The 24,711-nt window shown below is 50.1% G+C and overlaps 1 protein-coding gene across 1 annotated transcript in view; it reads left to right on the forward strand.

The window, feature by feature from the left end:
- The window catches only part of IDH3B (isocitrate dehydrogenase (NAD(+)) 3 non-catalytic subunit beta), a gene marked incomplete at its 5' end in the record, with an annotated part of 58,131 nt that extends 39,780 nt beyond the window's left edge, over positions 1–18,351 (forward strand). The window contains 3 exons of the mRNA XM_075580439.1: positions 4,075–4,169; positions 4,633–4,693; positions 17,893–18,351. Coding sequence (XP_075436554.1) covers positions 4,075–4,169; positions 4,633–4,693; positions 17,893–17,970 — 234 coding nt within the window. The remainder of the gene's footprint in view (positions 1–4,074; positions 4,170–4,632; positions 4,694–17,892) is intronic.
- Positions 18,352–24,711: the final 6,360 nt, after the last annotated feature.

Raw genomic sequence — 24,711 nt, forward strand, 5'->3', positions numbered from 1 at the left:
GTGTATATACAGTCCTCGCACGGTATCTGTATGCGAGGCCTGCGTGGTGTATATACAGTACTCGCACGGTATCTGTATGTGAGGCCTGTGGTATATATGTATATACAGTACTCGCACGGTATCTGTATGCGAGGCCTGCGTGGTGTATATACAGTACTCGCGCGGTATCTGTATGTGAGGCCTGTGTGGTGTATATACAGTACTCGCACGGTATCTGTATGTGAGGCCTGCGTGGTGTATATACAGTACTCGCGCGGTATCTGTATGTGAGGCCTGCGTGGTGTATATACAGTACTCGCGCGGTATCTGTATGTGAGGCCTGTGTGGTGTATATACAGTACTCGCGCGGTATCTGTATGTGAGGCCTGTGGTATATATGTATATACAGTACTCGCGCGGTATCTGTATGTGAGGCCTGCGTGGTGTATATACAGTCCTCGCACGGTATCTGTATGTGAGGCCTGCGTGGTGTATATGTATATACAGTCCTCGCTCGGTATCTGTATGTGAGGCCTGCGTGGTGTATATACAGTACTCGCACGGTATCTGTATGCGAGGCCTGCGTGGTGTATATACAGTACTCGCACGGTATCTGTATGTGAGGCCTGCGTGGTGTATATACAGTACTCGCACGGTATCTGTATGTGAGGCCTGTGTGGTGTATATACAGTCCTCGCACGGTATCTGTATGCGAGGCCTGCGTGGTGTATATACAGTACTCGCGCGGTATCTGTATGTGAGGCCTGCGTGGTGTATATACAGTACTCGCACGGTATCTGTATGTGAGGCCTGCGTGGTGTATATACAGTACTCGCACGGTATCTGTATGTGAGGCCTGCGTGGTGTATATACAGTACTCGCGCGGTATCTGTATGTGAGGCCTGCGTGGTGTATATACAGTACTCGCGCGGTATCTGTATGTGAGGCCTGCGTGGTGTATATACAGTCCTCGCACGGTATCTGTATGCGAGGCCTGCGTGGTGTATATACAGTACTCGCACGGTATCTGTATGTGAGGCCTGCGTGGTATATATGTATATACAGTACTCGCACGGTATCTGTATGTGAGGCCTGCGTGGTGTATATACAGTACTCGCGCGGTATCTGTATGTGAGGCCTGCGTGGTGTATATACAGTACTCGCACGGTATCTGTATGTGAGGCCTGCGTGGTGTATATACAGTACTCGCACGGTATCTGTATGTGAGGCCTGCGTGGTGTATATACAGTACTCGCGCGGTATCTGTATGTGAGGCCTGCGTGGTGTATATACAGTACTCGCGCGGTATCTGTATGTGAGGCCTGCGTGGTGTATATACAGTACTCGCACGGTATCTGTATGTGAGGCCTGTGTGGTGTATATACAGTCCTCGCACGGTATCTGTATGTGAGGCCTGCGTGGTGTATATACAGTACTCGCACGGTATCTGTATGTGAGGCCTGCGTGGTATATATGTATATACAGTCCTCGCACGGTATCTGTATGTGAGGCCTGTGGTATATATGTATATACAGTCCTCGCACGGTATCTGTATGTGAGGCCTGCGTGGTATATATGTATATACAGTCCTCGCACGGTATCTGTATGTGAGGCCTGTGGTATATATGTATATACAGTCCTCGCACGGTATCTGTATGTGAGGCCTGCGTGGTGTATATGTATATACAGTCCTCGCACGGTATCTGTATGTGAGGCCTGTGTGGTGTATATGTATATACAGTACTCGCACGGTATCTGTATGTGAGGCCTGCGTGGTATATATGTATATACAGTACTCGCACGGTATCTGTATGTGAGGCCTGCGTGGTGTATATACAGTCCTCGCACGGTATCTGTATGTGAGGCCTGCGTGGTGTATATACAGTCCTCGCACGGTATCTGTATGTGAGGCCTGCGTGGTATATATGTATATACAGTACTCGCACGGTATCTGTATGTGAGGCCTGCGTGGTGTATATACAGTACTCGCACGGTATCTGTATGTGAGGCCTGCGTGGTGTATATACAGTCCTCGCACGGTATCTGTATGTGAGGCCTGCGTGGTATATATGTATATACAGTACTCGCACGGTATCTGTATGTGAGGCCTGCGTGGTGTATATACAGTACTCGCTCGGTATCTGTATGTGAGGCCTGCGTGGTGTATATACAGTACTCGCACGGTATCTGTATGTGAGGCCTGCGTGGTGTATATACAGTACTCGCGCGGTATCTGTATGTGAGGCCTGTGTGGTGTATATACAGTACTCGCACGGTATCTGTATGTGAGGCCTGCGTGGTGTATATGTATATACAGTACTCGCACGGTATCTGTATGTGAGGCCTGTGTGGTGTATATACAGTACTCGCACGGTATCTGTATGTGAGGCCTGCGTGGTGTATATGTATATACAGTACTCGCACGGTATCTGTATGTGAGGCCTGTGTGGTGTATATGTATATACAGTACTCGCACGGTATCTGTATGTGAGGCCTGCGTGGTGTATATACAGTCCTCGCACGGTATCTGTATGTGAGGCCTGCGTGGTGTATATACAGTACTCGCACGGTATCTGTATGTGAGGCCTGCGTGGTGTATATACAGTACTCGCACGGTATCTGTATGCGAGGCCTGCGTGGTGTATATACAGTCCTCGCACGGTATCTGTATGTGAGGCCTGCGTGGTGTATATACAGTACTCGCACGGTATCTGTATGTGAGGCCTGTGTGGTGTATATACAGTACTCGCACGGTATCTGTATGTGAGGCCTGCGTGGTATATATGTATATACAGTACTCGCACGGTATCTGTATGTGAGGCCTGCGTGGTGTATATACAGTACTCGCACGGTATCTGTATGTGAGGCCTGCGTGGTGTATATGTATATACAGTACTCGCGCGGTATCTGTATGTGAGGCCTGCGTGGTGTATATACAGTACTCGCGCGGTATCTGTATGCGAGGCCTGCGTGGTGTATATACAGTACTCGCGCGGTATCTGTATGTGAGGCCTGTGGTATATATGTATATACAGTACTCGCGCGGTATCTGTATGTGAGGCCTGCGTGGTGTATATACAGTACTCGCACGGTATCTGTATGTGAGGCCTGTGGTATATATGTATATACAGTACTCGCGCGGTATCTGTATGTGAGGCCTGCGTGGTGTATATACAGTCCTCGCACGGTATCTGTATGTGAGGCCTGTGGTGTATATGTATATACAGTACTCGCGCGGTATCTGTATGCGAGGCCTGCGTGGTGTATATACAGTCCTCGCACGGTATCTGTATGTGAGGCCTGTGGTATATATGTATATACAGTACTCGCGCGGTATCTGTATGTGAGGCCTGCGTGGTGTATATACAGTCCTCGCACGGTATCTGTATGTGAGGCCTGTGGTATATATGTATATACAGTACTCGCGCGGTATCTGTATGTGAGGCCTGCGTGGTGTATATACAGTCCTCGCACGGTATCTGTATGTGAGGCCTGCGTGGTGTATATGTATATACAGTCCTCGCACGGTATCTGTATGTGAGGCCTGCGTGGTGTATATACAGTCCTCACACGGTATCTGTATGTGAGGCCTGTGGTATATATGTATATACAGTACTCGCGCGGTATCTGTATGTGAGGCCTGCGTGGTGTATATGTATATACAGTACTCGCACGGTATCTGTATGTGAGGCCTGTGTGGTGTATATACAGTCCTCGCACGGTATCTGTATGCGAGGCCTGCGTGGTGTATATACAGTACTCGCGCGGTATCTGTATGTGAGGCCTGTGTGGTGTATATACAGTCCTCGCACGGTATCTGTATGTGAGGCCTGTGGTATATATGTAGATTCAGTACTCGCACGGTATCTGTATGCGAGGCCTGCGTGGTGTATATACAGTACTCGCTCGGTATCTGTATGTGAGGCCTGCGTGGTGTATATACAGTCCTCGCACGGTATCTGTATGTGAGGCCTGTGGTATATATGTAGATTCAGTACTCGCACGGTATCTGTATGTGAGGCCTGTGTGGTGTATATACAGTCCTCGCACGGCATGGTATATATACGTTGTATGATTGTTACTCTCTGCTCATAGGGCGCCCGCCATCCCTTTGCCCAAGCCGTGGGCAGGAACATTGCTAATCCCACCGCCATGTTACTGTCCGCGACAAACATGCTGCGTCACCTCAAGTAAGTCCTGCACGAAACGGGCGAGGGTATCGGGCGACTCGTGTTTATCTGGCGCGCGCATGGCTGGACTGTCTGGCGGTGGCGGCAGCTCTGGCTTCGCCTGCGTCTCTGCAGTAGCTCTGGCTTCGCCTGCGTCTCTGCGACAGCTCTGGATTCGCGTGCGTGTCTGCGGCAGGTCTGGATTCGCGTGCGTGTCTGCGGCAGGTCTAGCTTCGCCTGCGTCTCTGCGGCAGCTCTGGCTTCGCCTGCGTCTCTGCGGCAGCTCTGGCTTTGCGTGCGGGTCTGCGGCAGCTCTGGCTTCGCCTGCGTCTCTGCGGCAGCTCTGGCTTTGCGTGCGGGTCTGCGGCAGCTCTGGCTTTGTGTGCGGGTCTGCGGCAGCTCTGGCTTTGTGTGCGGGTCTGCGGCGACTCTGGCTTCGCCTGCAGCAGGTTCTGATGGTGCTATAATCTATTTCTCTTTCCAGCCTTGAGTATCACTCCAACCTCATCTCAGACGCTGTGAAGAAAGTGATTAAACAAGGAAAAGTAAGAGCCCCTCTTTGTTCTGATTGGTGCCTCACTGTTTAATGATTGTCACGGGAGACCCGGCATTTACATCTTTTTACCAGGATCATTCATTGAGCGAAACATGAAAGTGAAATATATTGTAAATGTATTCGCATAAATAGGCAAACACACAATGAAACCCAAAATACAGGCAAAAAGCCAACTTACTGGGGGTCGGGGGTCAAACTAAACTTTGCTAGCTGCTGGGCACTCTAAGTTTTTCCTTGACCGGTACATAGCACCAAACATCCTGGAACTAAAATCGGCTTGAAATCCCGACCGCTACGTTAGTTTCTGAGAACTTGGCTGCAGAAAGCTGGACTTGGAATATTTCCTGGGCAGACTTTTCTGAAGCCGGCGCCTTGTTATTCGCGCAAGAGCACTTTTTAAAAGCCCGCCCATCCTTTGGCGCTGAGAATCTCCAAACTGATTGGTTGAGGGTTTTTTTATAGTATTTTGGAGTTCATTCGCAAAATACTACAGCCAATCACAGCGTGGGAACTTTCTTAGTAGCCAATCAGAGCGAAGCCGGGTTAGCGGGGAATCTGAATCTGCCAAGGGACATGCGCAAGTTTGCCACCTCCGTCCCTTACTATTCAGATGCCGCCCGCTGGGTCAGGCTCCTCCAGGTCTGGTGGGGCCAATGGCAGTGCGGATGACTTCCATTCATCTCAGGACGTGGGTACTTGAGCCCTTCCCTCCTGCCCAAATGGCCTTCACACTCCTGGCACCCTCTGGTGGCTTTCAACTCCGATGTCCAACAGACTCACTGGCACCAACTTGGTAGCCCTGGCAGTCTGTCAGAACATCGGTTCTGAAAGTCCCAGCTTGTATACAGTGCATAACAGCACTGTTATAGTATTAAACCCAGTGTTAATAAAATGTACACTTGTAATACTTCCGAAGTCTCTGGATATGGGGAATAGAATAGAAAGCTGCACTTTATTTTTCTACTAGCCTATATTCCCCACACAATCTCTAACAAAAGGATATCAGCAAGTCTGGACCCTGAGCGGAGAACTGCAAATACTTCACTGAACGTGCGTGGAGCTGCCGCCCAGCAGGGGTGGCCTCAATCCCCAGAATGCAGAACTGCTAGAAATCTAACGTGTGGGGGGGGGAGGGGGTAGGCAGGGGTCCCCAGGAGGGAGGGGTCCCCAGGATCGAGTGATTGAGTTCCTGCACCCTCCATGTCATTTTCCTCCCTCGCTCCATTTCCAGTTTTGGTTTGACCCTGCCATTTTTTTCTGTTCTCTCCTGTGTGTCTGTGTCCCCTCCCTCCCTCCCTCTCTCCCCTCCCTCCCCTCCCTCCCACCCTTCCAGGTTCGGACCCGAGACATGGGAGGTTACGCCACCACCACGGACTTCAACGCGGCTGTGACTGACGCCCTGCAGTCCCGCTATGCGCCTTAGCGACCCCTCACTCTGTACCTTCAGCCCCCGACTTGTGAAAATGCTGCTGTCCACAGGGCCCTGACTGGGTCCCCATCTCATCCTCTCCTCCTACAGCCCAGGGCCCACATTGTCCCATATAGGGCCCACATTGTCCCATATAGGGCCCCACATTGTCCCATATAGGGCCCCACATTGTCCCTTATGGGGCCCCGTATCCTCCATCCCATACAATCCACCTCCCCAGTCTGAGCTCCTAACCTCTTTGCTGCCAGAGTCCTGTAACACATTGCTCTGCGTGTTCTAGGCCTGTCGCTCTGCGTGTTCTAGGCCTGTCGCTCTGCGTGTTCTAGGCCTGTCGCTCTGCGTGTTCTAGGCATGTCGCTCTGCGTGTTCTAGGCCTGTCGCTCTGCGTGTTCTAGGCCTGTCGCTCTGCGTGTTCTAGGCCTGTCGCTCTGCGTGTTCTAGGCCTGTCGCTCTGCGTGTTCTAGGCCTGTCGCTCTGCGTGTTCTAGGCCTGTCGCTCTGCGTGTTCTAGGCCTGTCGCTCTGCGTGTTCTAGGCCTGTCGCTCTGCGTGTTCTAGGCCTGTCGCTCTGCGTGTTCTAGGCCTGTCGCTCTGCGTGTTCTAGGCCTGTCGCTCTGCGTGTTCTAGGCCTGTCGCTCTGCGTGTTCTAGGCCTGTCGCTCTGCGTGTTCTAGGCCTGTCGCTCCGTGTGTCTGGGGAAACCCTGTGATATGCACCATGCAGGCGTGTTACAGGCGTGTCTGGGGAAACCCTGTGACATGCACCATGCAGGCGTGTTACAGGCGTATGTCTGGGGAAACCCTGTGACATGCCCCATGCAGGCTCGTTACAGGCGTGTGTCTCGGGAATCCCTGTGACATGCACCATGCAGGCGTGTTACAGGCGTATGTCTGGGGAAACCCTGTGACATGCACCATGCAGGCGCGTTACAGGCGTGTATGGGGAATCCCTGTGACATGCACCATGCAGGCGTGTTACAGGCGTGTGTCTGGGGAAATCCTGTGATATGCACCATGCAGACACGTTACAGGCGTGTGTCTGAATAATACAGCCGCCATCACATTTTATAAGCTTCTTTTGAGCAACCATTTTCCTGATCCCCCCCCCCCCCCCCCCCAAAAAAGTGTATGGCCCTTGGATGGAATCCAAAATACATATATTTATATATACACATATACATAAAAAAAATTATACAGTCCAACACATGTCAGCGGGGAGGAGGGGTTCCCAGCGGGGAGGAGGGGTTCCCAGCGGGGAAGAGGGGATGCCAGCGGGGAGGAGGGGTTCCCAGCGGAGTCCGTCATCCGGATATAAAAAGAGAACCAGGGCAGACTTGTTTAAGAATAAATAATAATAATAAATAGATCACACAAGTGGGACTGCAGCGTCACCTCCAAGGGAGCGAGGAGAAAAGCTGTGTAACCCTGTCACTGCTGGGTCTGACCCCTGCACCCCCTCCCCCTGCACTCCCTGAGAACTCCACCCCCTCCCCGCGCCACCGCCCCTCAGTTCTGACCTTATATTTATCAGTGTTTTGTTTCATGGAAATAAACTCATATTTTCGTTGCATTTGCTATTTTACTTTCTTTGTCTCCTCATTAAAGCAGCAAAACGTGAAATCTTCGGGGGTTCCTGTTCCAGTCAGTCCTGTAGTATTAGATCAGACTTGCTTCATTTTCTTTATTATTCATATTTTAATGCGTTTTAATGTTTTAGAATACTGGGCGTCTCTTGCTTTTGCTGTAGCCTGTTTAGCCCACTTCCCCGGCAGTGGGAGGGATTTATAACACTTCTTGTTTGTGATCATTTGTTGCCAAATTTCCCAGCAGTTTGAGCAGCAAACTGTAGCAATAGATAATGTTACCTTAGTAATATAAGGATACATTTATTTATTTATAAAATGTTTTACCAGGGAATAATACATTGAGAGTTACCTCTCGTTTTCAAGTATGTCCTGGGCACAGAGTAAGACAAATAATACATGGTTACAAATACAGTTACATAAATGAGCAGGGTATACATTATATACAAGACATTGCGTGCACAGTTAAAGAAAATATATATTATGAGCGTATGAAACAGTTACAAACCAGATTAAGGTGTGAGACAGCTTTAGATTTGAAAGAACTTAAACTGGTGGTGGATGTGAGGGTCTCTGGTAGGTTGTTCCAGTTTTGGGGTGCACGGTAAGAGGAGGAGGAGGAGCGGCCGGATACTTTGTTGAGCCTTGGGACCATGAACAGTCTTTTGGAGTCTGATCTCAGGTGATAGGTGCTGCATGTGGTAGGGGTGAGGAGCTTGTTCAGGTAGCTGGGTAGCTTGTCCATGAAGAATTTAAAGGCAAGACAGGAAAGGTGAACTTTGCGCCTAGACTCAAGTGATGACCAATCTAGTTCTTTGAGCATTTCGCAGTGATGTGTGTTGTAGTTGCATTGGAGAACAAAACGACAAATTGAATTGTAGAGGGTGTCAAGTTTGCTAAGGTGGGTTTGAGGTGCTGAGCCATATACTATGTCTCCATAGTCAATAATTGGCATTAGCATCTGCTGTGCGATACGCTTTCTGACCAGGAGACTTAGGGAGGATTTGTTCCTGTAAAGTACCCCTAGTTTGGCATAGGTCTTGGTTGTCAGGGTATCAATGTGCATCCCGAATGTTAAGTGGGAGTCAAAACATAAGCCCAGGTATTTAAAACTAGTGACAGGGGTTAGGGTGGTGTTAGCGTTGGTTCTAATGGAAGCTTTAAAAATGTTGTCTTGGTCCCAAATACCATTGTTACAGTCTTGTCAGTGTTTAAAAACAGTTTGTTTTGGGAAATCCAGTTTTCGAGTCTCAAAGTCAGACTGAAGTATGTGTTGAAGGTCAGAGAGGCTTTGGCTGTGTGCCTATAGGATTGTGTTGTCTGCATACATGTGTATTGAGGCTTCCTTACAAGCTGTGGGAAGATCATTAATGAACACTGAGAAGAGTAGGGGCCCCAGAACAGAGCCTTGCGGGACACCACAGGTGATATCCAGGGGGTTCGAGTTAGAGCCTGAGATGGACACATGTTGGGATCCACCTGATAGGTAGGACTGAAACCAGTTTAAAGCATGCTTCCCTATTCCAGAGCTCTGGAGTTTGTTAAGCAGAATAGCATGATCAAATGTGTCAAAAGCCTTTGCAAAATCTAGGAATACTGCACCAGTGAGTTGTCCACGTTCCATTCCACACTGGATTTCATTGCAAACTTTTAGCAGGGTAGTTACGGTGGAGTGTTTGGGACGACATCCAGATTGGAATTGGCTAGGGAAATTTGTCGGTGTAGAAATCGCTTAATTGGGAGTGGACACATTTTTCCATTACTTTGGATAGAATTGGGAGAAGTGAGATTGGCCTGTAGTTTGAGACAGTGTTTTTGGCCCCACTTTTGAAGATTGAGACAACTCTGGCAGATTTCCAGGTCTTAGGGATATGGCCTGCAGACAGGATAGAGTTGACTATGGACGCAATGGCTGGGGCACCAAGTCGTAGGAACCTAGATTGTAGTAAGTCGGGTCCACATTGGCTGCTTAGTTTTAGTTTGAGGAGCGCTTATATAATCTCCTCTTCAGATACTGGGCCAAATTGAAAATTGTGGGCAGTGTTGGGAGAGGGTGGGGCTATGTGTGTGCTCCCAGGATGAGATTCAGATTTGCAATGTCAGTGGGGTCTGTCAGAGTAATATCCCCCTTAGTGATATTACTTGGTTGTTGATGGTTAGGAGGCTGAAATATATTGTTGATAACCTTCCAGAAGTTAGCTGGGTTTGATGTGTTCTGGAGGAGATTGTCAGAGTAATATTGTGCTTTTGCGTGCCTTGTTTGCCTTGTGCACATGTTCTGCAGGCATCTGTTGTGATTGAGATCCTTGGTAGTGCCAGTTACTTTGTAGCTTTTCCACAAGGTATCCCTGAGCTGGTAGAGTGCAATAAGGTCAGTTGTAACCCATGGAAGGTGGGCCCCCCGTACCCTTATTTTTCGTAGTGGAGCATGGGTATCGCAGAGTTTTAAGAACTCTGATTGGAAATAGTCGAGCGCAGAATCAGGGTCAGGAATTAAATCGATTCTGTGCCATGGGCAGTTGGTAAGGTCATCCAGAAACTGTTGTGGGTTAACGTTTTTAAATGTTCTAGTGAGGAGAAATTTAGGGCTTGCATGGGGCATTTAATTTTCCTTACTCAGTACACTATTGCATGGTCACTGAAAATATCAGGAAGGATGCCAGAGGATTGGATTCTGCTGGGGTTTGAGGAGAGAATCCAGTCTAGCAAGGAATGGTTATGTGTTTTCAGGTTTGTCTGTGTGGGTTGGGAAATGAGTTGCGATAGGTTAAGTGACTTGAGTTGTATCTGGATTTTGTGGTTTTTAGGGTCAAGCCAATTGAAGTTGAAATCCCCTAGAACTAGCAGCTCACTCTTCTCATTCAGAGAGGAAATGGAGCCAAGAAACTGGGTGATATCAGTCAGGGATTGTAGAGGGGCTTTAGGGGGACGGTAGATGCCAGCAAGCAAGATGGGCTTAGAAAAGGGGAGGCAGATTTTGCCAACTAGAATTTCAAAAGAGGGTGGGCTTGGGGGGCAATTTAACAGTGTAAATTGTAATGTGTCTGCAATATAAATTAACACTCCTCCTACTCGGAGTATCCCTGAATGGCGATATTTGCATCAGGGGTTTTATGGGTTAGCCATGTTTCTGTAAGAACGATTGCTTTGGGTTTATGCATAAGGCACCATGCCCTTAGTTCATCCAGTTTGGGCAGCAGGCTCCGGATGTTTATATGGGCGACAGATAGCCCTTTTTGGAATTTAAAGGTGGAATTCTCAGGGGCATGGGACAGAGTTGAAATGGGAGGACCTGGGTTAGGTTCAATATCACCTGCTAAAGAGAGTAATAGTATGAGTAGAAATGTGGGTAGTTGTTTGCAAGTTGTAAATTTGTGGTGTTTGCCATTAGAGTGAGCAGTGGTTGGTGTGCTGGCTTTTAGAGTTCTCCACCAACATTCAGTAGATAGTGCAAGGCTTTTGAGTAGTCCAGGGTGTATGGTGATGTTGGGTGTGGGCCAGGAAGGAGGAGTTTGTAGTGGATAGAGGGAGTAACATCTCCATGAGGCCAGGAGAAAGAAAAATGTTAAGATACATAGCAGGTTCATTATGCCAGAGGTAGGCAGTGCTGGAAGGAGCTGTTGTGAATCAGAGTGAGTGTGTGCAGACTAAACAGCAGGGGTGAGCCTGTTCCTTATCAAGTGTTTTGCTGCATTGCAATGCTAGGGTCAATTCAGGGTTTCAGGGTTTTGTGCAGTCAGTTTTGGGAGAGGCTGCAGTGAAACAAGTTGTAAAGGGGTGGGGGGGTTAAAATATGCAGGCTAACAAGCATGGGATCATAGTGGTCATAAAAGCTCACGTTTATTGCCTTGAGTAAAAGAGTTTGCAGAAAGATGCAGTCCCCAGTCACCTCTAGTCAAACTATAGTCTTAGGCCTGGGACCCGCTGCGCCCGGCGGCTGCACGAGCTTTCCCCACCAGCAGGGGAATCCTCCCGAGCTGGTCCCAGTCCCCCCTCACGGCACAGCTCACTACACGCTGTGACGCGTCAGCCGCCAGGGGATACAAGAGAATTGTAATTCCTAGCGTCGGCGCGTCACGTGGTGTGGCTGTGAGCCAATGAGGAGGGGAGGCTCCGGGAGGAGGGGAGGCTTCGGGGAGCGGGGAGGAGAGTGTGGAGGGAAAGCAGCGTGAGTGCCTGTCTGTGCCTGTGTGTATGTGTGTGCCTGCCTGTGTGTGTGCATGAGTGTGTGCGTGTGTGCGTGTGTGCGTGTGTGCGTGCGTGTGTGTGTGTGTGCATGAGTGTCAGCGTGTGAGTTAGTCTCCTGCTGCAGCCGGATACAGTGTCCCTCTCCCAGTGCTTTCTGTACAAGCCCAGCCAATCCCACACCTAGGGCAGCCCGCAGCAGCTCCCTCCTGCAGCTGCAGCCCGAGTCCGTGGAGGGGGGGGGGGGGTAGCGGGTCCCTCCGCTTAAACCACGCCCCCCTCCGCTTAAACCACGCCCCTCCCACTCCAGCCCCGGCTCCCGCTCCCTACAGACCGCATATCGCGGTCTGTGTCTGTCAGTGCCCCGCCTGTCTGCAGTGCGCTATTATTGTCACTTAAAATGATCACTATAAATGCATCACTCTTAAGATGCCAATGCTATCCTGCCAATGCAGGTGGATATTTGTTATATACATCTAAAACAGTCACATGACCCTCCCCCCGCCCCAATAAATCAGCTTGTTCCAGTTGGTCAATTAACAGCACACAGTTAAGAGGGGGAGGGGGGGAAACACCTTTTGATATTCAAACATACCAAGAGAAATTAATAGTACAAGCCAGGAGTTACACAAGACAAGCAGCCATTATTTTAGGCACAATATCAGGGTTTTTACAGATTTATAACGGGATCACCAAAAGATTGCCAGCTTAGGTAAGAACGTAGATTTGCACATTGTCACGTGATCTACATACACAAATAAGCGGGGGGAAGCAGGGCAGCACACATTGCTGCTTTAACCGAGCCACTAATGGGTTAATAATCACAGGGGTCCTTAACCCTTTTCCTGCCACAGTGACCTACAACTCATTGCTGTGCTTGGCCACCAAATGAAATGTACAGTGTTTAAACTACTGGCCTCTGAAGTGGAAGATCCATTTGACCACGGTTAAGTCCTGTAAATATTCAGGTAGATTGTAAGCTCTTTAGCTCAGGTATTCATGTTACAGATGCTTAGGTACTGGCAGCATTATCTGGACCTAATCTGTTTAATAGGCACCTGCAGGCCCCATATATTCTCTCTTCTGTGTAATAGAGATTTACTAAATAATCCTCCCAAACAGGTAACGCGCAGAGAGAGGGGGAGACTGCGGGCAACGCGCAGAGAGAGGGGGAGACTGCGGGCAACGCGCAGAGAGAGGGGGAGACTGTGGGCAACGCGCAGAGAGAGGGGGAGAATGCGGGCAACACGCAGGGGGGGGAGACTGCAGGTAATGCGCAGAGAGAGGGGGAGACTGCGGGCAACGTGCAGAGAGGGGGAGACTGCGGGCAACGTGCAGAGAGAGGGGGAGACTGCGGGTAACGCACAGAGAGAGGGGGAGACTGCGGGCAACGCGCAGAGAGGTTGAGACTGCGGGTAACGCGCAGAGAGAGGGGGAGACTGCGGGTAACGCGCAGAGAGAGGGGGAGACTGCGGGTAACGCGCAGAGAGAGGGGGAGACTGCGGGTAACGCGCAGAGAGAGGGGGAGACTGCGGGTAACGCGCAGAGAGAGGGGGAGACTGCGGGTAACGCGCAGAGAGAGGGGGAGACTGCGGGTAATGTGCAGAGAGAGCTGGAGACTGCGGGTAACGCGCAGAGAGAGGGGGAGACTGCGGGTAACGCGCAGAGAGGGGGAGACTGCGGGCAACGCGCAGAGAGAGGTGGAGACTGCGGGCATTGCGCAGAGAGGGGGAGACTGCGGGTAACGCGCAGAGAGAGGGGGAGACTGCGGGTAACGCGCAGAGAGAGGGGGAGACTGCGGGTAACGCGCAGAGAGAGGGAGAGACTGCGGGTAACGCACAGAGAGAGGGGGAGACTGCGGGTAACGCGCAGAGAGGGGGAGACTGCGGGTAACGCGCAGAGAGAGGGGGAGACTGCGGGTAACGCGCAGAGAGAGGGGGAGACTGCGGGTAACGCACAGAGAGAGGGGGAGACTGCGGGTAACGCGCAGAGACGGGGAGAATGCGGGTAACGCGCAGAGAGAGGGGGAGACTGCGGGTAATGTGCAGAGAGAGCTGGAGACTGCGGGTAACGCGCAGAGAGAGGGGGAGACTGCGGGTAACGCGCAGAGAGGGGGAGACTGCGGGTAACGTGCAGAGAGAGGGGGAGACTGCGGGTAACGCGCAGAGAGGGGGAGACTGCGGGTAACGCGCAGAGAGGGGGAGACTGCGGGTAATGTGCAGAGAGAGGGGGAGACTGCGGGTAATGTGCAGAGAGAGGTGGAGACTGCGGGTAACGCGCAGAGAGAGGGGGAGACTGCGGGTAACGCGCAGAGAGAGGGGGAGACTGCGGGTAACGCGCAGAGAGAGGGAGAGACTGCGGGTAACGCGCAGAGAGAGGGAGAGACTGCGGGTAACGCGCAGAGAGAGGGGGAGGATGCAGGTAACGCGCAGAGAGGGGGAGTGCGGGTAACGCGCAGAGAGAGGGGAGACTGCAGGTAATGCGCAGAGAGAGGGGGAGACTGCGGGCAACGCGCAGAGAGGGGGAGACTGCGGGCAACACGCAGAGAGAGCGGGAGAATGCAGGTAACGCGCAGAGAGAGGGGGAGACTGCGGGTAACGCGCAGAGAGAGGGAGAGACTGCGGGTAACGCGCAGAGAGAGGGAGAGACTGCGGGTAACGCGCAGAGAGAGGGGGAGGATGCAGGTAACGCGCAGAGAGGGGGAGTGCGGGTAACGCGCAGAGAGAGGGGAGACTGCAGGTAATGCGCAGAGAGAGGGGGAGACTGCGGGCAACGCGCAGAGGGGGAGACTGCGGGCAACACGCAGAGAGAGCGGGAGAATGCAGGTAACGCGCAGAGAGAGGGGGAGACTGCGGGTAACGCGCAGAGAGAGGGAGAGACTGCGGGTAACGCACAGAGAGAGGGGGAGACTGCGGGCAACACGCAGAGAGAGGGGGAGACTGCGGGTAACGCGCAGAGAGAGGGGGAGACTGCGGGTAACGCGCAGAGAGAGGGGGAGACTGCGGGTAACGCGCAGAGAGAGGGGGAGACTGCGGGTAACGCGCAGAGAGAGGGGGAGACTGCGGGTAACACGCAGAGAGAGGGGGAGACTGCAGGTAACGCGCAGAGAGAGGGAGAGACTTCGGGTAACGCGCAGAGAGAGGGGGAGAATGCAGGTAACGCGCAGAGAGGGGGAGTGCGGGTAACGCGCAGAGAGAGGGGAGACTGCAGGTAATGCGCAGAGAGAGGGGGAGACTGCGGGCAACGCGCAGAGAGGGGGAGACTGCGGGCAACACGCAGAGAGAGGGGGAGAATGCAGGTAACGCGCAGAGAGAGGGGGAGACTGCGGGTAACGCGCAGAGAGAGGGAGAGACTGCGGGTAACGCGCAGAGAGGGAGAGACTGCGGGTAACGCACAGAGAGAGGGGGAGACTGCGGGCAACACGCAGAGAGAGGGGGAGACTGCGGGTAACGCGCAGAGAGAGGGGGAGACTGCGGGTAACGCGCAGAGAGAGGGGGAGACTGCGGGTAACGCGCAGAGAGAGGGGGAGACTGCGGGTAACACGCAGAGAGAGGGGGAGAATGCGGGTAACGCGCAGAGAGAGGGGGAGAATGCGGGTAACGCGCAGAGAGAGGAGGAGACTGCGGGCAACGCAGCTTGTAAGGAAGCCTCAATACACATGTATGCAGACGACACAATCCTATATGCACACAGCCATAGCCTCTACGAGCTTCAACACATACTTCAGTCTGACTTTTTGAGACTCGAAAACTGGATTTCCCAAAACAAACTGTTTTTAAACACTGATAAGACTGTAACAATGGTATTTGGGACCAAGACTAAATTCTTAAAGCTTCCAGTGACTGAGCTCCAGATTAGAACCAACGCTAACACCACCCTAACTCCTGTTACTAGTTTTAAATACCTGGGCATGTGGTTGCACTCCCACTTAACATTCGGGATGCACATTGATACCCTGACAACCAAGACCTATGCCAAACTAGGGGTACTTTACAGGAACAAATCCTCCCTAAGTCTCCTGGTCAGAAAGCGTATCGCACAGCAGATGCTAATGCCAATTATTGACTATGGAGACATAGTATATGGCTCGGCACCTCAAACCCACCTTAGCAAATTTGACACCCTCTACAATTCAATTTGTCGTTTTGTTCTCCAATGCAACTACAACACACATCACTGCGAAATGCTCAAAGAACTAGATTGGTCATCACTTGAGTCTAGGCGCAAAGTTCACCTTTCCAAAGTTCACCTTTCTTTATGGGCAAGCTACCCATCTATCTGAACAAGCTCCTCACCCCTACCACATGCAGCACTTATCACCTGAGATCAGACCTACCAGAGACTCTCACATCCACCACCAGTTTAAGTTCTTTCAAATCTAAGGCTGACACATATTTTAATCTGGTCTGTAACTGTTTCATACGCCCATAATATATATTTTCTTTAACTGTGCATGCAATGTCTTGTATATAATGTATACCCTGCTCATTTATGTAACTGTACTTGTAACCATGTATTATTTGTCTTAACTCTGTGCCCAGGACATACTTGAAAACGAGAGGTATCTCTCAATGTATTACTTCCTGGTAAAATATTTTTTAAATAAATAACATTTACTTAGCGATTTTAGGTTCCTAAATAAAATTAATCGTTGTAGTCTGTGTCTCACAGCGCCATCACACTGATCCAAATACAACCAAAATACTCGCAGCTTGCTATAATCGGTAGAAACGTTGCAGCTCTTTTGAAGTGAGCGATGCCGTATAAATGAACAACTGGGGGATACACTCTCCATACATGCAGGTTTCACAAGACTGCGGAGGCTTGAGCAGTGCTAGGAAAGGCGCTACAGGGGTCATTCTCTAAAGCAGGGGTGGCCAACTCCAGTCCTTAAGGGCCACTAACTGGTCGGGTTTTAAGGATATCCCTGCTTCAGCACAGGTGGTGCATTTCATGGTAGACGAGGTCTTTTAACACCATTTATATTTAAGGGATCAATCACAGGGCAAAACAAGGAAGTGAAATAAAATGAGGTTTATTTTTGATAAATCCTCGGAAACACACAGAAATACAAAATACAAAAATATACACACTTACAGGGGTCTGGGGAATGAGATCTACCTTTCCTAGGTGCAGTGACCTACTTCAAATAGGTTTACCCTGTTCGCTTCTCTGCTTCAGGATATCAGAGTACTGCACACAGCAGCCACTCTGACATGAACCTCCAGCTGGTCACAGTCCAACTCCACACTTACCAGAGTGGACTTCTAGATGGACTGATCAGCAGTGTTCCTTATATACCCCTCGGTGGCTATCCTTTAACATTGAGCAAGGCAGCCAGCCAGACAAGAGATACAGTGCCTAGGGCTCAGACCTGATAACTGATTGATTTAATTAATCCCCTACCTTTGTTCTGATCTATTTCTATGGAGAGTTCAACTGGGTGAATTACTTATCTTTCTTCATAGAAATGACAATAACAGTGGAATATCTCATTCACTTTCTTGCATGTTAATTCCTTCACCACACAATACCAAACGACTGTATCTAGCTGGGGGGGAACAGGCATAAATACAGACATAAGTAATTATGTAAAGGACAGGACTTAGAATTACAGCTAGCCCAAATCACATCACAGAACAATGTTGATTCCCTGGGGGATTGCATTTACAGGGAATAAAGAATACAGCCTTTGAAATACATTCCCTGTTCTCCCCCAGATATTAAATTACATTTGGCTGAAATAAGCCTTACATAGCTGGCCAAATTACGTGGATTTATGGGTAAATATCTAGGATTTCTCTTTATTAGGTCCCCCAGCTACCCCTACCGTCAACATTGCAGTCAGACTGAGCCCCCCTGTGCTGAAGCAGGGAAACCTTACCTGTTGGTGACCCTTGATTTGGCCACTCGTGCTCTAGATGTTTGTTTGCCAGGTGCACAGGTGTGAACAGACTGCCGTTTGTACATTAACATTTCCACGTTCCCACTGCAGGTGCGTACGACCGATATGGGAGGTTACGCCACATCTCTGGACTACACACAAGCCGTCATAGCCAACCTCAACTCCTAGACAGAGCGTCTAGTAAGCGCGCCGCACACGCCAGCACCGACAGCCTGCGGCCCTACGATTCTTATGTGAAAAGTCATCGTAACCCTTCCTATGTGACAAGAAACAGAAGATACGTCACCCAAAGCACAACTCCCTCTTTCCCAGTGACTTGTGTATGTTCTTTTCCATGCATTTTGTTTTTTGATGGTTATATTTATTTTAAATAGGTTTGTTCTCCTGCAGTGCCACAAGACAAAGCACTGCTGGTCACCTGGCACTGGATGGGTTAACCGAGATGTGTGTGTGTGTGAACTATGGTTTTAATGTACTCTGCGCTCCTCAAACCAATATCCATCCTAGATGTAATCTGTAAGTATAAATAAATGGTGTGGCTGCTCAGGCTCCGGTTGTGTGGGAGTGAAAGATACCTGTCCCGCACTCAGGCGGATTAGTAGAAGCACACAAGGTGTCAGTGAGTGTCACATAGAGTGGAGCTGGAGAATATGCATGGACCAGAGTAGAGTGGAGCTGGAGAATATGCATGGACCAGAGTAGAGTGGAGCTGGAGAATATGCATGGACCAGAGTAGAGTGGAGCTGGAGAATATGCATGGGCCAGAGTAGAGTGGAGCTGGAGAATATGCATGGACCAGAGTAGAGTGGAGCTGGAGAATATGCATGGACCAGAGTAGAGTGGAGCTGGAGAATATGCATGGGCCAGAGTAGAGTGGAGCTGGAGAATATGCATGGACCAGAGTAGAGTGGAGCTGGAGAATATGCATCGGCCAGAGTAGAGTGGAGCTGGAGAATATGCATGGACCAGAGTAAAGTCTAAGCCGGGAAGGAAAAACCTTACCTATGTAGGCTCATAAACCTGGTCCTGCTCTCCTCTGTTCTCCGATGTCTGGGCGTGCAGCCTTCTGAAGAATTGGCATAGGAGGAAAGGAATCCGGCGCTACCGCATGTAACAAACTCCAGGGCACTTCCGGGTTAGAACAAAAACTATTGGACCTCAGGGGGAGACTGTGGTGTCGCTGTGTGTTCGTGAGGTCCAATGAAGTTTTTGTTCTAACCCGGAAGTGCCCTGGAGTTTGTTGCATGCTGTAGCGCCGGATTCCTTTCCTCATCTGGTTGTGTGGGGTTTAGCAGTTGCTCCACCCCCGATGAAGCTGTCTGGTGAAATGCACATCGGGAGCGTATGTAATGTACATGCAAGAGTCAATTTGTAGCAACATGGTGGCTACAAGCTTCAGAGCGATAACAGGCTCCACCCTGATGAGGGGGAAAAAAAAGAACAAAGAGTGCACAACTCTCATGTAATAAATTCAATTATATTGAAAACGAAGTGACGGTGATAATCGCACGTACATCAATATAGACAAAATCGGGCACAACATGTATTTAAGCACATGTTACCAAACAGCAGCCAGCATGTCCCCTCATCCGACAGACCTCAAGAGGTTAACTCGGCGGCAGCAGATGGAATCCAACGATATTGGACCCCCTCTAGATGACTCCTTGTGGCTAGATACACTTCTAACCTTGGCTTTAGGAGGCAAAAGTGTCCCGCTGTCTTTACCAGGCGTCCGCACTTGCAGAGAAACCGGCGGGTGAGGAATTAGCTCCTATACAGCACCGGATCAAATCTCAGTTGTATTCACGTGTGGTGTCGCCTACTGAAGTAACTGGACCCGCGTCCACAGATGTAGTTGTCCGTAAGGGGATGAATGCAGGCAGGGATGGATATGGCAATCAATACAGGCTCAAATTTTGTCCTTCATAAACTCCTACGCGTTTCGTAAAATCAATACTTCATCAGAGATCCCTAATGGTATAGGTAACAGGTCATGAAATAAATGATCCAGACATAAAAGTAACATTAAGGAAGAGGAGTCCCTGCTCTGAGGAGCTTACAATCTAATTGGTAGGTAGGGAGAGCGTACAGAGACAGTAGGATTTGATCAGAAGCCAGGAGAGGGATTTCAGGAGGGGAAACGCAGAATCAGAGTTTAAAGAGTAGAGTGAATCTGGCAGCAGCGTTTAGGATAGATTGTAGGGGAGACAGGTGAGAGGCAGGAAGGCCGGACAGCAGGAGGTTACAGTAATCTAGACGGGAGAGAATGAGGGCCTGAGTCAGACTTTTAGCAGTCGAGCAACAGAGGAACGGGCGTATCTTTGTGATATTGCGGAGAAAGAAAAAAAAAGCTGTGTGTGCTGTGCACGCGCATAGTAAGTGAAACTTCTTTGACTTTTGTCACATAAATTGACTTATAACGCGCGTGCTCGGCACACATGTGTCAGTGTGTCAGTCAGTGAGTATGTATGTGTTTGTTTGTGTGTGTGTCAGTCAGTGTATGTATCTGTACCGGTCAGTGTGAGTATTTGTGGCAGTCAGTGTGTGTGTGTGTGTGTGTGTGTGTGTGTGTGTGTGTGTGTGTGTGTGTGTGTGTGTGTGTGTGTGTGTGTGTGTGTGTGTGTGTGTGTGTGTGTGTGTGTGTCTCTCTCTGTGTTGTGTGAATGTCTCTCTGTGTCAGTCAGTGTGTGTGCGTATGTGTGTCAGTCAGTGTGTGTGCGTATGTGTGACAGTCAGTGTGCGTGCGCGTGCGTCAAAGTGTGCGTGCGTCAGTGTGCATGCGTCAGTGTGTGTGTATGTGTTTATTGGCAGCAGTACCAGCATCATGAATGTTGAGCGGGTGGGGGAGCTCACAGTGGGGAGGAAGGAATAGGCACATCATTCAGGGGCGGTGTTCGGTACATCACTGGGGTGTGCGTGCGTGCGTGTGTCAGTGTGTGTCAGAGTGTGTGCGCATGCGTCAGAGTAAGTGTGTGTGTGTCAGTCAGTGTGTGTGTGTGCGTCAGAGTAAGTGTGTGTGTCATTGTGTGTATGTGTCAGTCAATGTGTGTATGTGTCAGTCAATGTGTGTATGTCAGTGTGTGCGTGTCTGTCAGTGTGTGTGTGTCTGTCAGTGTATGTGTATCTCTCTGTGTGTACCGTATGTCTCTCTGTCTGTGTCCTGCCCCCTCTCTCCTGACTCCCCCCACCCCCGACGGAGCTGCGGAGCCGGGGGGCTCAGTCTGAGTCTTCTGAGCAGATACCCCCCACCCCCCGGCGGCGTGCTCAAGCTCCCCCCTTCCCCACAACCCAGCGGCGCGCTCAAGCTCCCCCCTTCCCCACCCCCCGGCGGCGCGCTCAAGCTCCCCCCTTCCCCACAACCCAGCGGCGCGCTCAAGCTCCCCCACAACCCGGCAGCGCGCTCAAGCTCCCCCCGTCCCCACCCCCTGGCGGCGCGCTCAAGCTCCCCCCTTCCCCACAACCCGGCGGCGTGCTCAAGCTCCCCTCTTCCCCCCCCCCCCGGCGGCACGCTCAAACCACCCTATTCCCAGGCTGTTAGGAGCGGCGCCGGCCTCCCTCCTCCTGTCCATCGGCATGGCAGCGGGCGGGGAACGGCGCCGCTGCCAGCCGCTTCTGCGCATGCGTGGCGCGCGGCATGGCAGCGGGCGGCGGAACAGCGGTGCCGTGGCAGTTAGGAGCGGAGGCTATCGCCACCGCATGTGAGCAACTGGGTGCGGGTGTGTGGGAGGGTGAGGGGTGTATGGGAGGGTGAGGGGTGCGGCGGCGATTAGGAGCGGCGCCGGCGGCTATCGCCGCCGCCGCCACATGTGACAGGGGGCGTGTGAGCGGAGCGGCGTGTGAGCGGAGCGGCGTGTGAGCGGAGCGGCGTCCATTACGTGACGTCACTTCCGTTTCACATTTTGCCCCCCCATCTATCCAGTTTTATCCCATCAGAGGTGCCACTAAAGAAGTTTCACTTCAAAAAAAAGCGACAGGTTATAGAAACGTTTTGAATGAGAGAGGAGTCGAGTGTGATCCCTAATCAGCGTGCTTGGGCTACTGGATGCATAATTGTACTTCCAACAGTAATGTGTTTTTGCTGAGTTTAAGGCGACGGGGGGCCATCTAGGATGAGATAACAGAAAGACATTCAGAAACTTTGGTTTGTACAGCAGGTGTAAGGTCAGGGGTTGAAAAGTAAATGTGTGTCATCAGCATAGAGGTGATATTTAAACCCAAGAGATGTTATTAGGTCACCTAGAGAGTGAATACAGAGAAAAGAGAAGAGGTCCCAGGACAGAGCCCTGGGGTACCCCCACAGACAGATCAGTAAATAAGGAGGTGTTAGTAGAAGAGACACTGAAAGTACGATGGGAGAGGTAGGATGAGATCCAGGATAGAGCTTTGTTCCAAATACCAAGAGTATGGAGAATGTGAAGGAGAAGAGGGTGGTCCACGGTGGCAAATACTGCAGAGAGGTTGAGTAATATGAGCAGAGTGTAATGACCTCTGTCTTTAGCAGCATGGAGGTCATTAGTTATTTTAGCGAGAGCTGTCTCCGTGCAGTGCAGAAGGCAGATTGTAGAGGGTCAAGGAGAGAATGGGTGTTGAGAAAATGGAGCAAGCGAGAGAATACAAGACGTTCAAGAGGTTTTAGAGGCAACAGGCAGGAGGGAGACAGGTCGATAGAAAGACATGGAGGGACAAGCTTGCTGTATTTGAGTAATGGTATGACTGTTGCATGTTTGAAGGAGAATGGAAAGGTATCAGAGTAGAGGGAGGAGTTAAAAATGTGTGAGCGTAGGGATTATAGTAGGACCAAGAGATTTTAGGAGATGGGAAGGAATGGGTTCAAGAGGGCAAGTGGTAGAGGAAGAGGAGATCTACAGTGGCACATCCTCCTCTGAGACAGTGGAAAGAGTCAAGGAAAGCAGGAAGAGTTAGGAAGCTGGTGTAGGATGGAAGGAGGAAACAGAGGATGTTCTGATGTATGGATTCCACCTTTTCCTTAAAATAATCAGCAAAGTCCTGTGGTGAGATGAAGGAAGTGTCAGTGTGGGTTAGACTTGTGCGTGTTGATTAATGAAGAAAAGTAGGTTTGTTCAGCTTGAGAGGGGGCAGAGCTGAAACAAGATAGCATACATTCGTAATGAAGGAAGTCTGCGAGAGTATGAGAATTTCCTCCAAAAGGCGTTCAGAGGAATGAGAGGAGGAACGTAGCATGCTCGTGGCAATTTGTGTGTTTAGAAGTTATCTGACCTCATCTTTACAAAAGTCCCGTTATTTTATTTTTTGGAGGCCATAGAAAATGTAGTTGTAAGGGCTGTGGAGAAAGCGTTATTTTTTTAATATTAAACTAATGTTCCGATCCAGCAATATATAGAAGACGGAGAAGCCGGTGTCTGCTACCTGTAAGGCCCAAGGTCATTTGGCGATAAGCCCAGGAAAGCTAGCTGGCTAAGCGCCCGGGATCTGACATTATTTTTTAGTCAAATGGAAAAATGCTGAGTGTTTTTGAAAGTATAAAAAAAGCTGGTAGTGTGCTCAGCACTGTACAAAGAAATTATATTACAAGAAATTAGTGTGAAGCCCTATACAAAATCATTTGTCTATTAACTGAATGTGATGTATTTTATTACTTTTTTTTTTTTTTTCAATGTTTTTATTAGGCATTTTTAGAGAATACAACGTTTCTGACATATTTTGTTGCCTAACATTTTCCAAAACATATTTTTTAAAGGGGGGGAAAGAAAGGCAACCTAAGTTGTCCAGAAAAGAGGGGGGGAGCCTTCGTAGAGAGAAGGTAAGGAAGGAGGGTGGTGGGGTAGTTGAGGGGGTGTGAGGGAGGGGTGAGGGGGGGATGGGGAGGGGAGGGTGTTCTCGTCCTACTTGGCTGATAGGGTGTTGCTGGTGAAATTCGTACGAGTTTTTTTTTTTTTTTCTCCTTATGGGGGGGGGGGGAGTTAGACTCCCACCCCCCTGTGCTGGTCGGGGCGCTCTGGTAAAGTGGAACCAAGGTTCCCAGAAATCTTCAAAGGCCTGGGTTTTTTGTCTGAGGTTGGCTGTGAGCCTTTCCATTGTCATTACTTCCCCAATCCTTTTCTTTATCGTATTGAGCGCTGGCGTAGCTGTTTTCCTCCAGGAGGCCGCAATACAGCATCTCGCCGCTGTGAGAATGAAGGATATTAATTTCCTGGTGGGCCGAACTATATTCGGCATGGGTGCTGCCAACAGGAAGGTCAGTGGTTCAATAGGAATTTCTAGGCCGGTGACCTCTTTTAAAAGAATTTGGACCTTGGCCCAGTATTTCACAATTTCTGGACAGGTCCACCAGATGTGGGCCATGTCCCCTCTATTACCACAGCCTCTCCAACATTGGTCTGATGCCAGAGGGTAGATCTGGTTTAATCGTGCTGGGGTAAGATACCAGCCAAACATGATCTTATAGATGTTTTCCTTAATTGTGGTGCAAAGGGAAGTTTCTGAGGCTGCCTGCCAGATTTCCTCCCAAGTCTCTCTTTCTATACTAACGTTTAGATCAGCTGACCATCGCAGCATGTAGTCGTGCTGTGTTGGGGACGTTGAGCGCATTAGGATACTATATTTATCAGAGATAAGTCCCTTCTGGTGAGACTTGTCCTCACACAGGAGTTCAAACGAAGTGAGAGTGGGGTATTCTGGATGAGGGCACGTAGTTCTGACAAAGTTTCTAATTTGTAGATATTTAAAGGTGTCCAATTCTGTAATTTTAAATTTGTTCCTCAGTTCTTGGTAGCTCAGGAGCTTCCCTAGGCTCAGTACGTCGGCAATCGCCTCTATACCCCGTGTGTGAAAGTGGGCGAACAGCTTAGATCCGCATCCTGGAGGGAATTTAGGGTTATTAACGAGGGGGGTGAGTTGTGAGTTTGTGGATGTGAGGTTAAATTTAAG

The sequence above is a fragment of the Ascaphus truei genome, assembly GCF_040206685.1.
Source record: "Ascaphus truei isolate aAscTru1 chromosome 1 unlocalized genomic scaffold, aAscTru1.hap1 SUPER_1_unloc_1, whole genome shotgun sequence".
In the NCBI taxonomy this organism is placed as follows: Eukaryota; Metazoa; Chordata; class Amphibia; order Anura; family Ascaphidae; genus Ascaphus; species Ascaphus truei.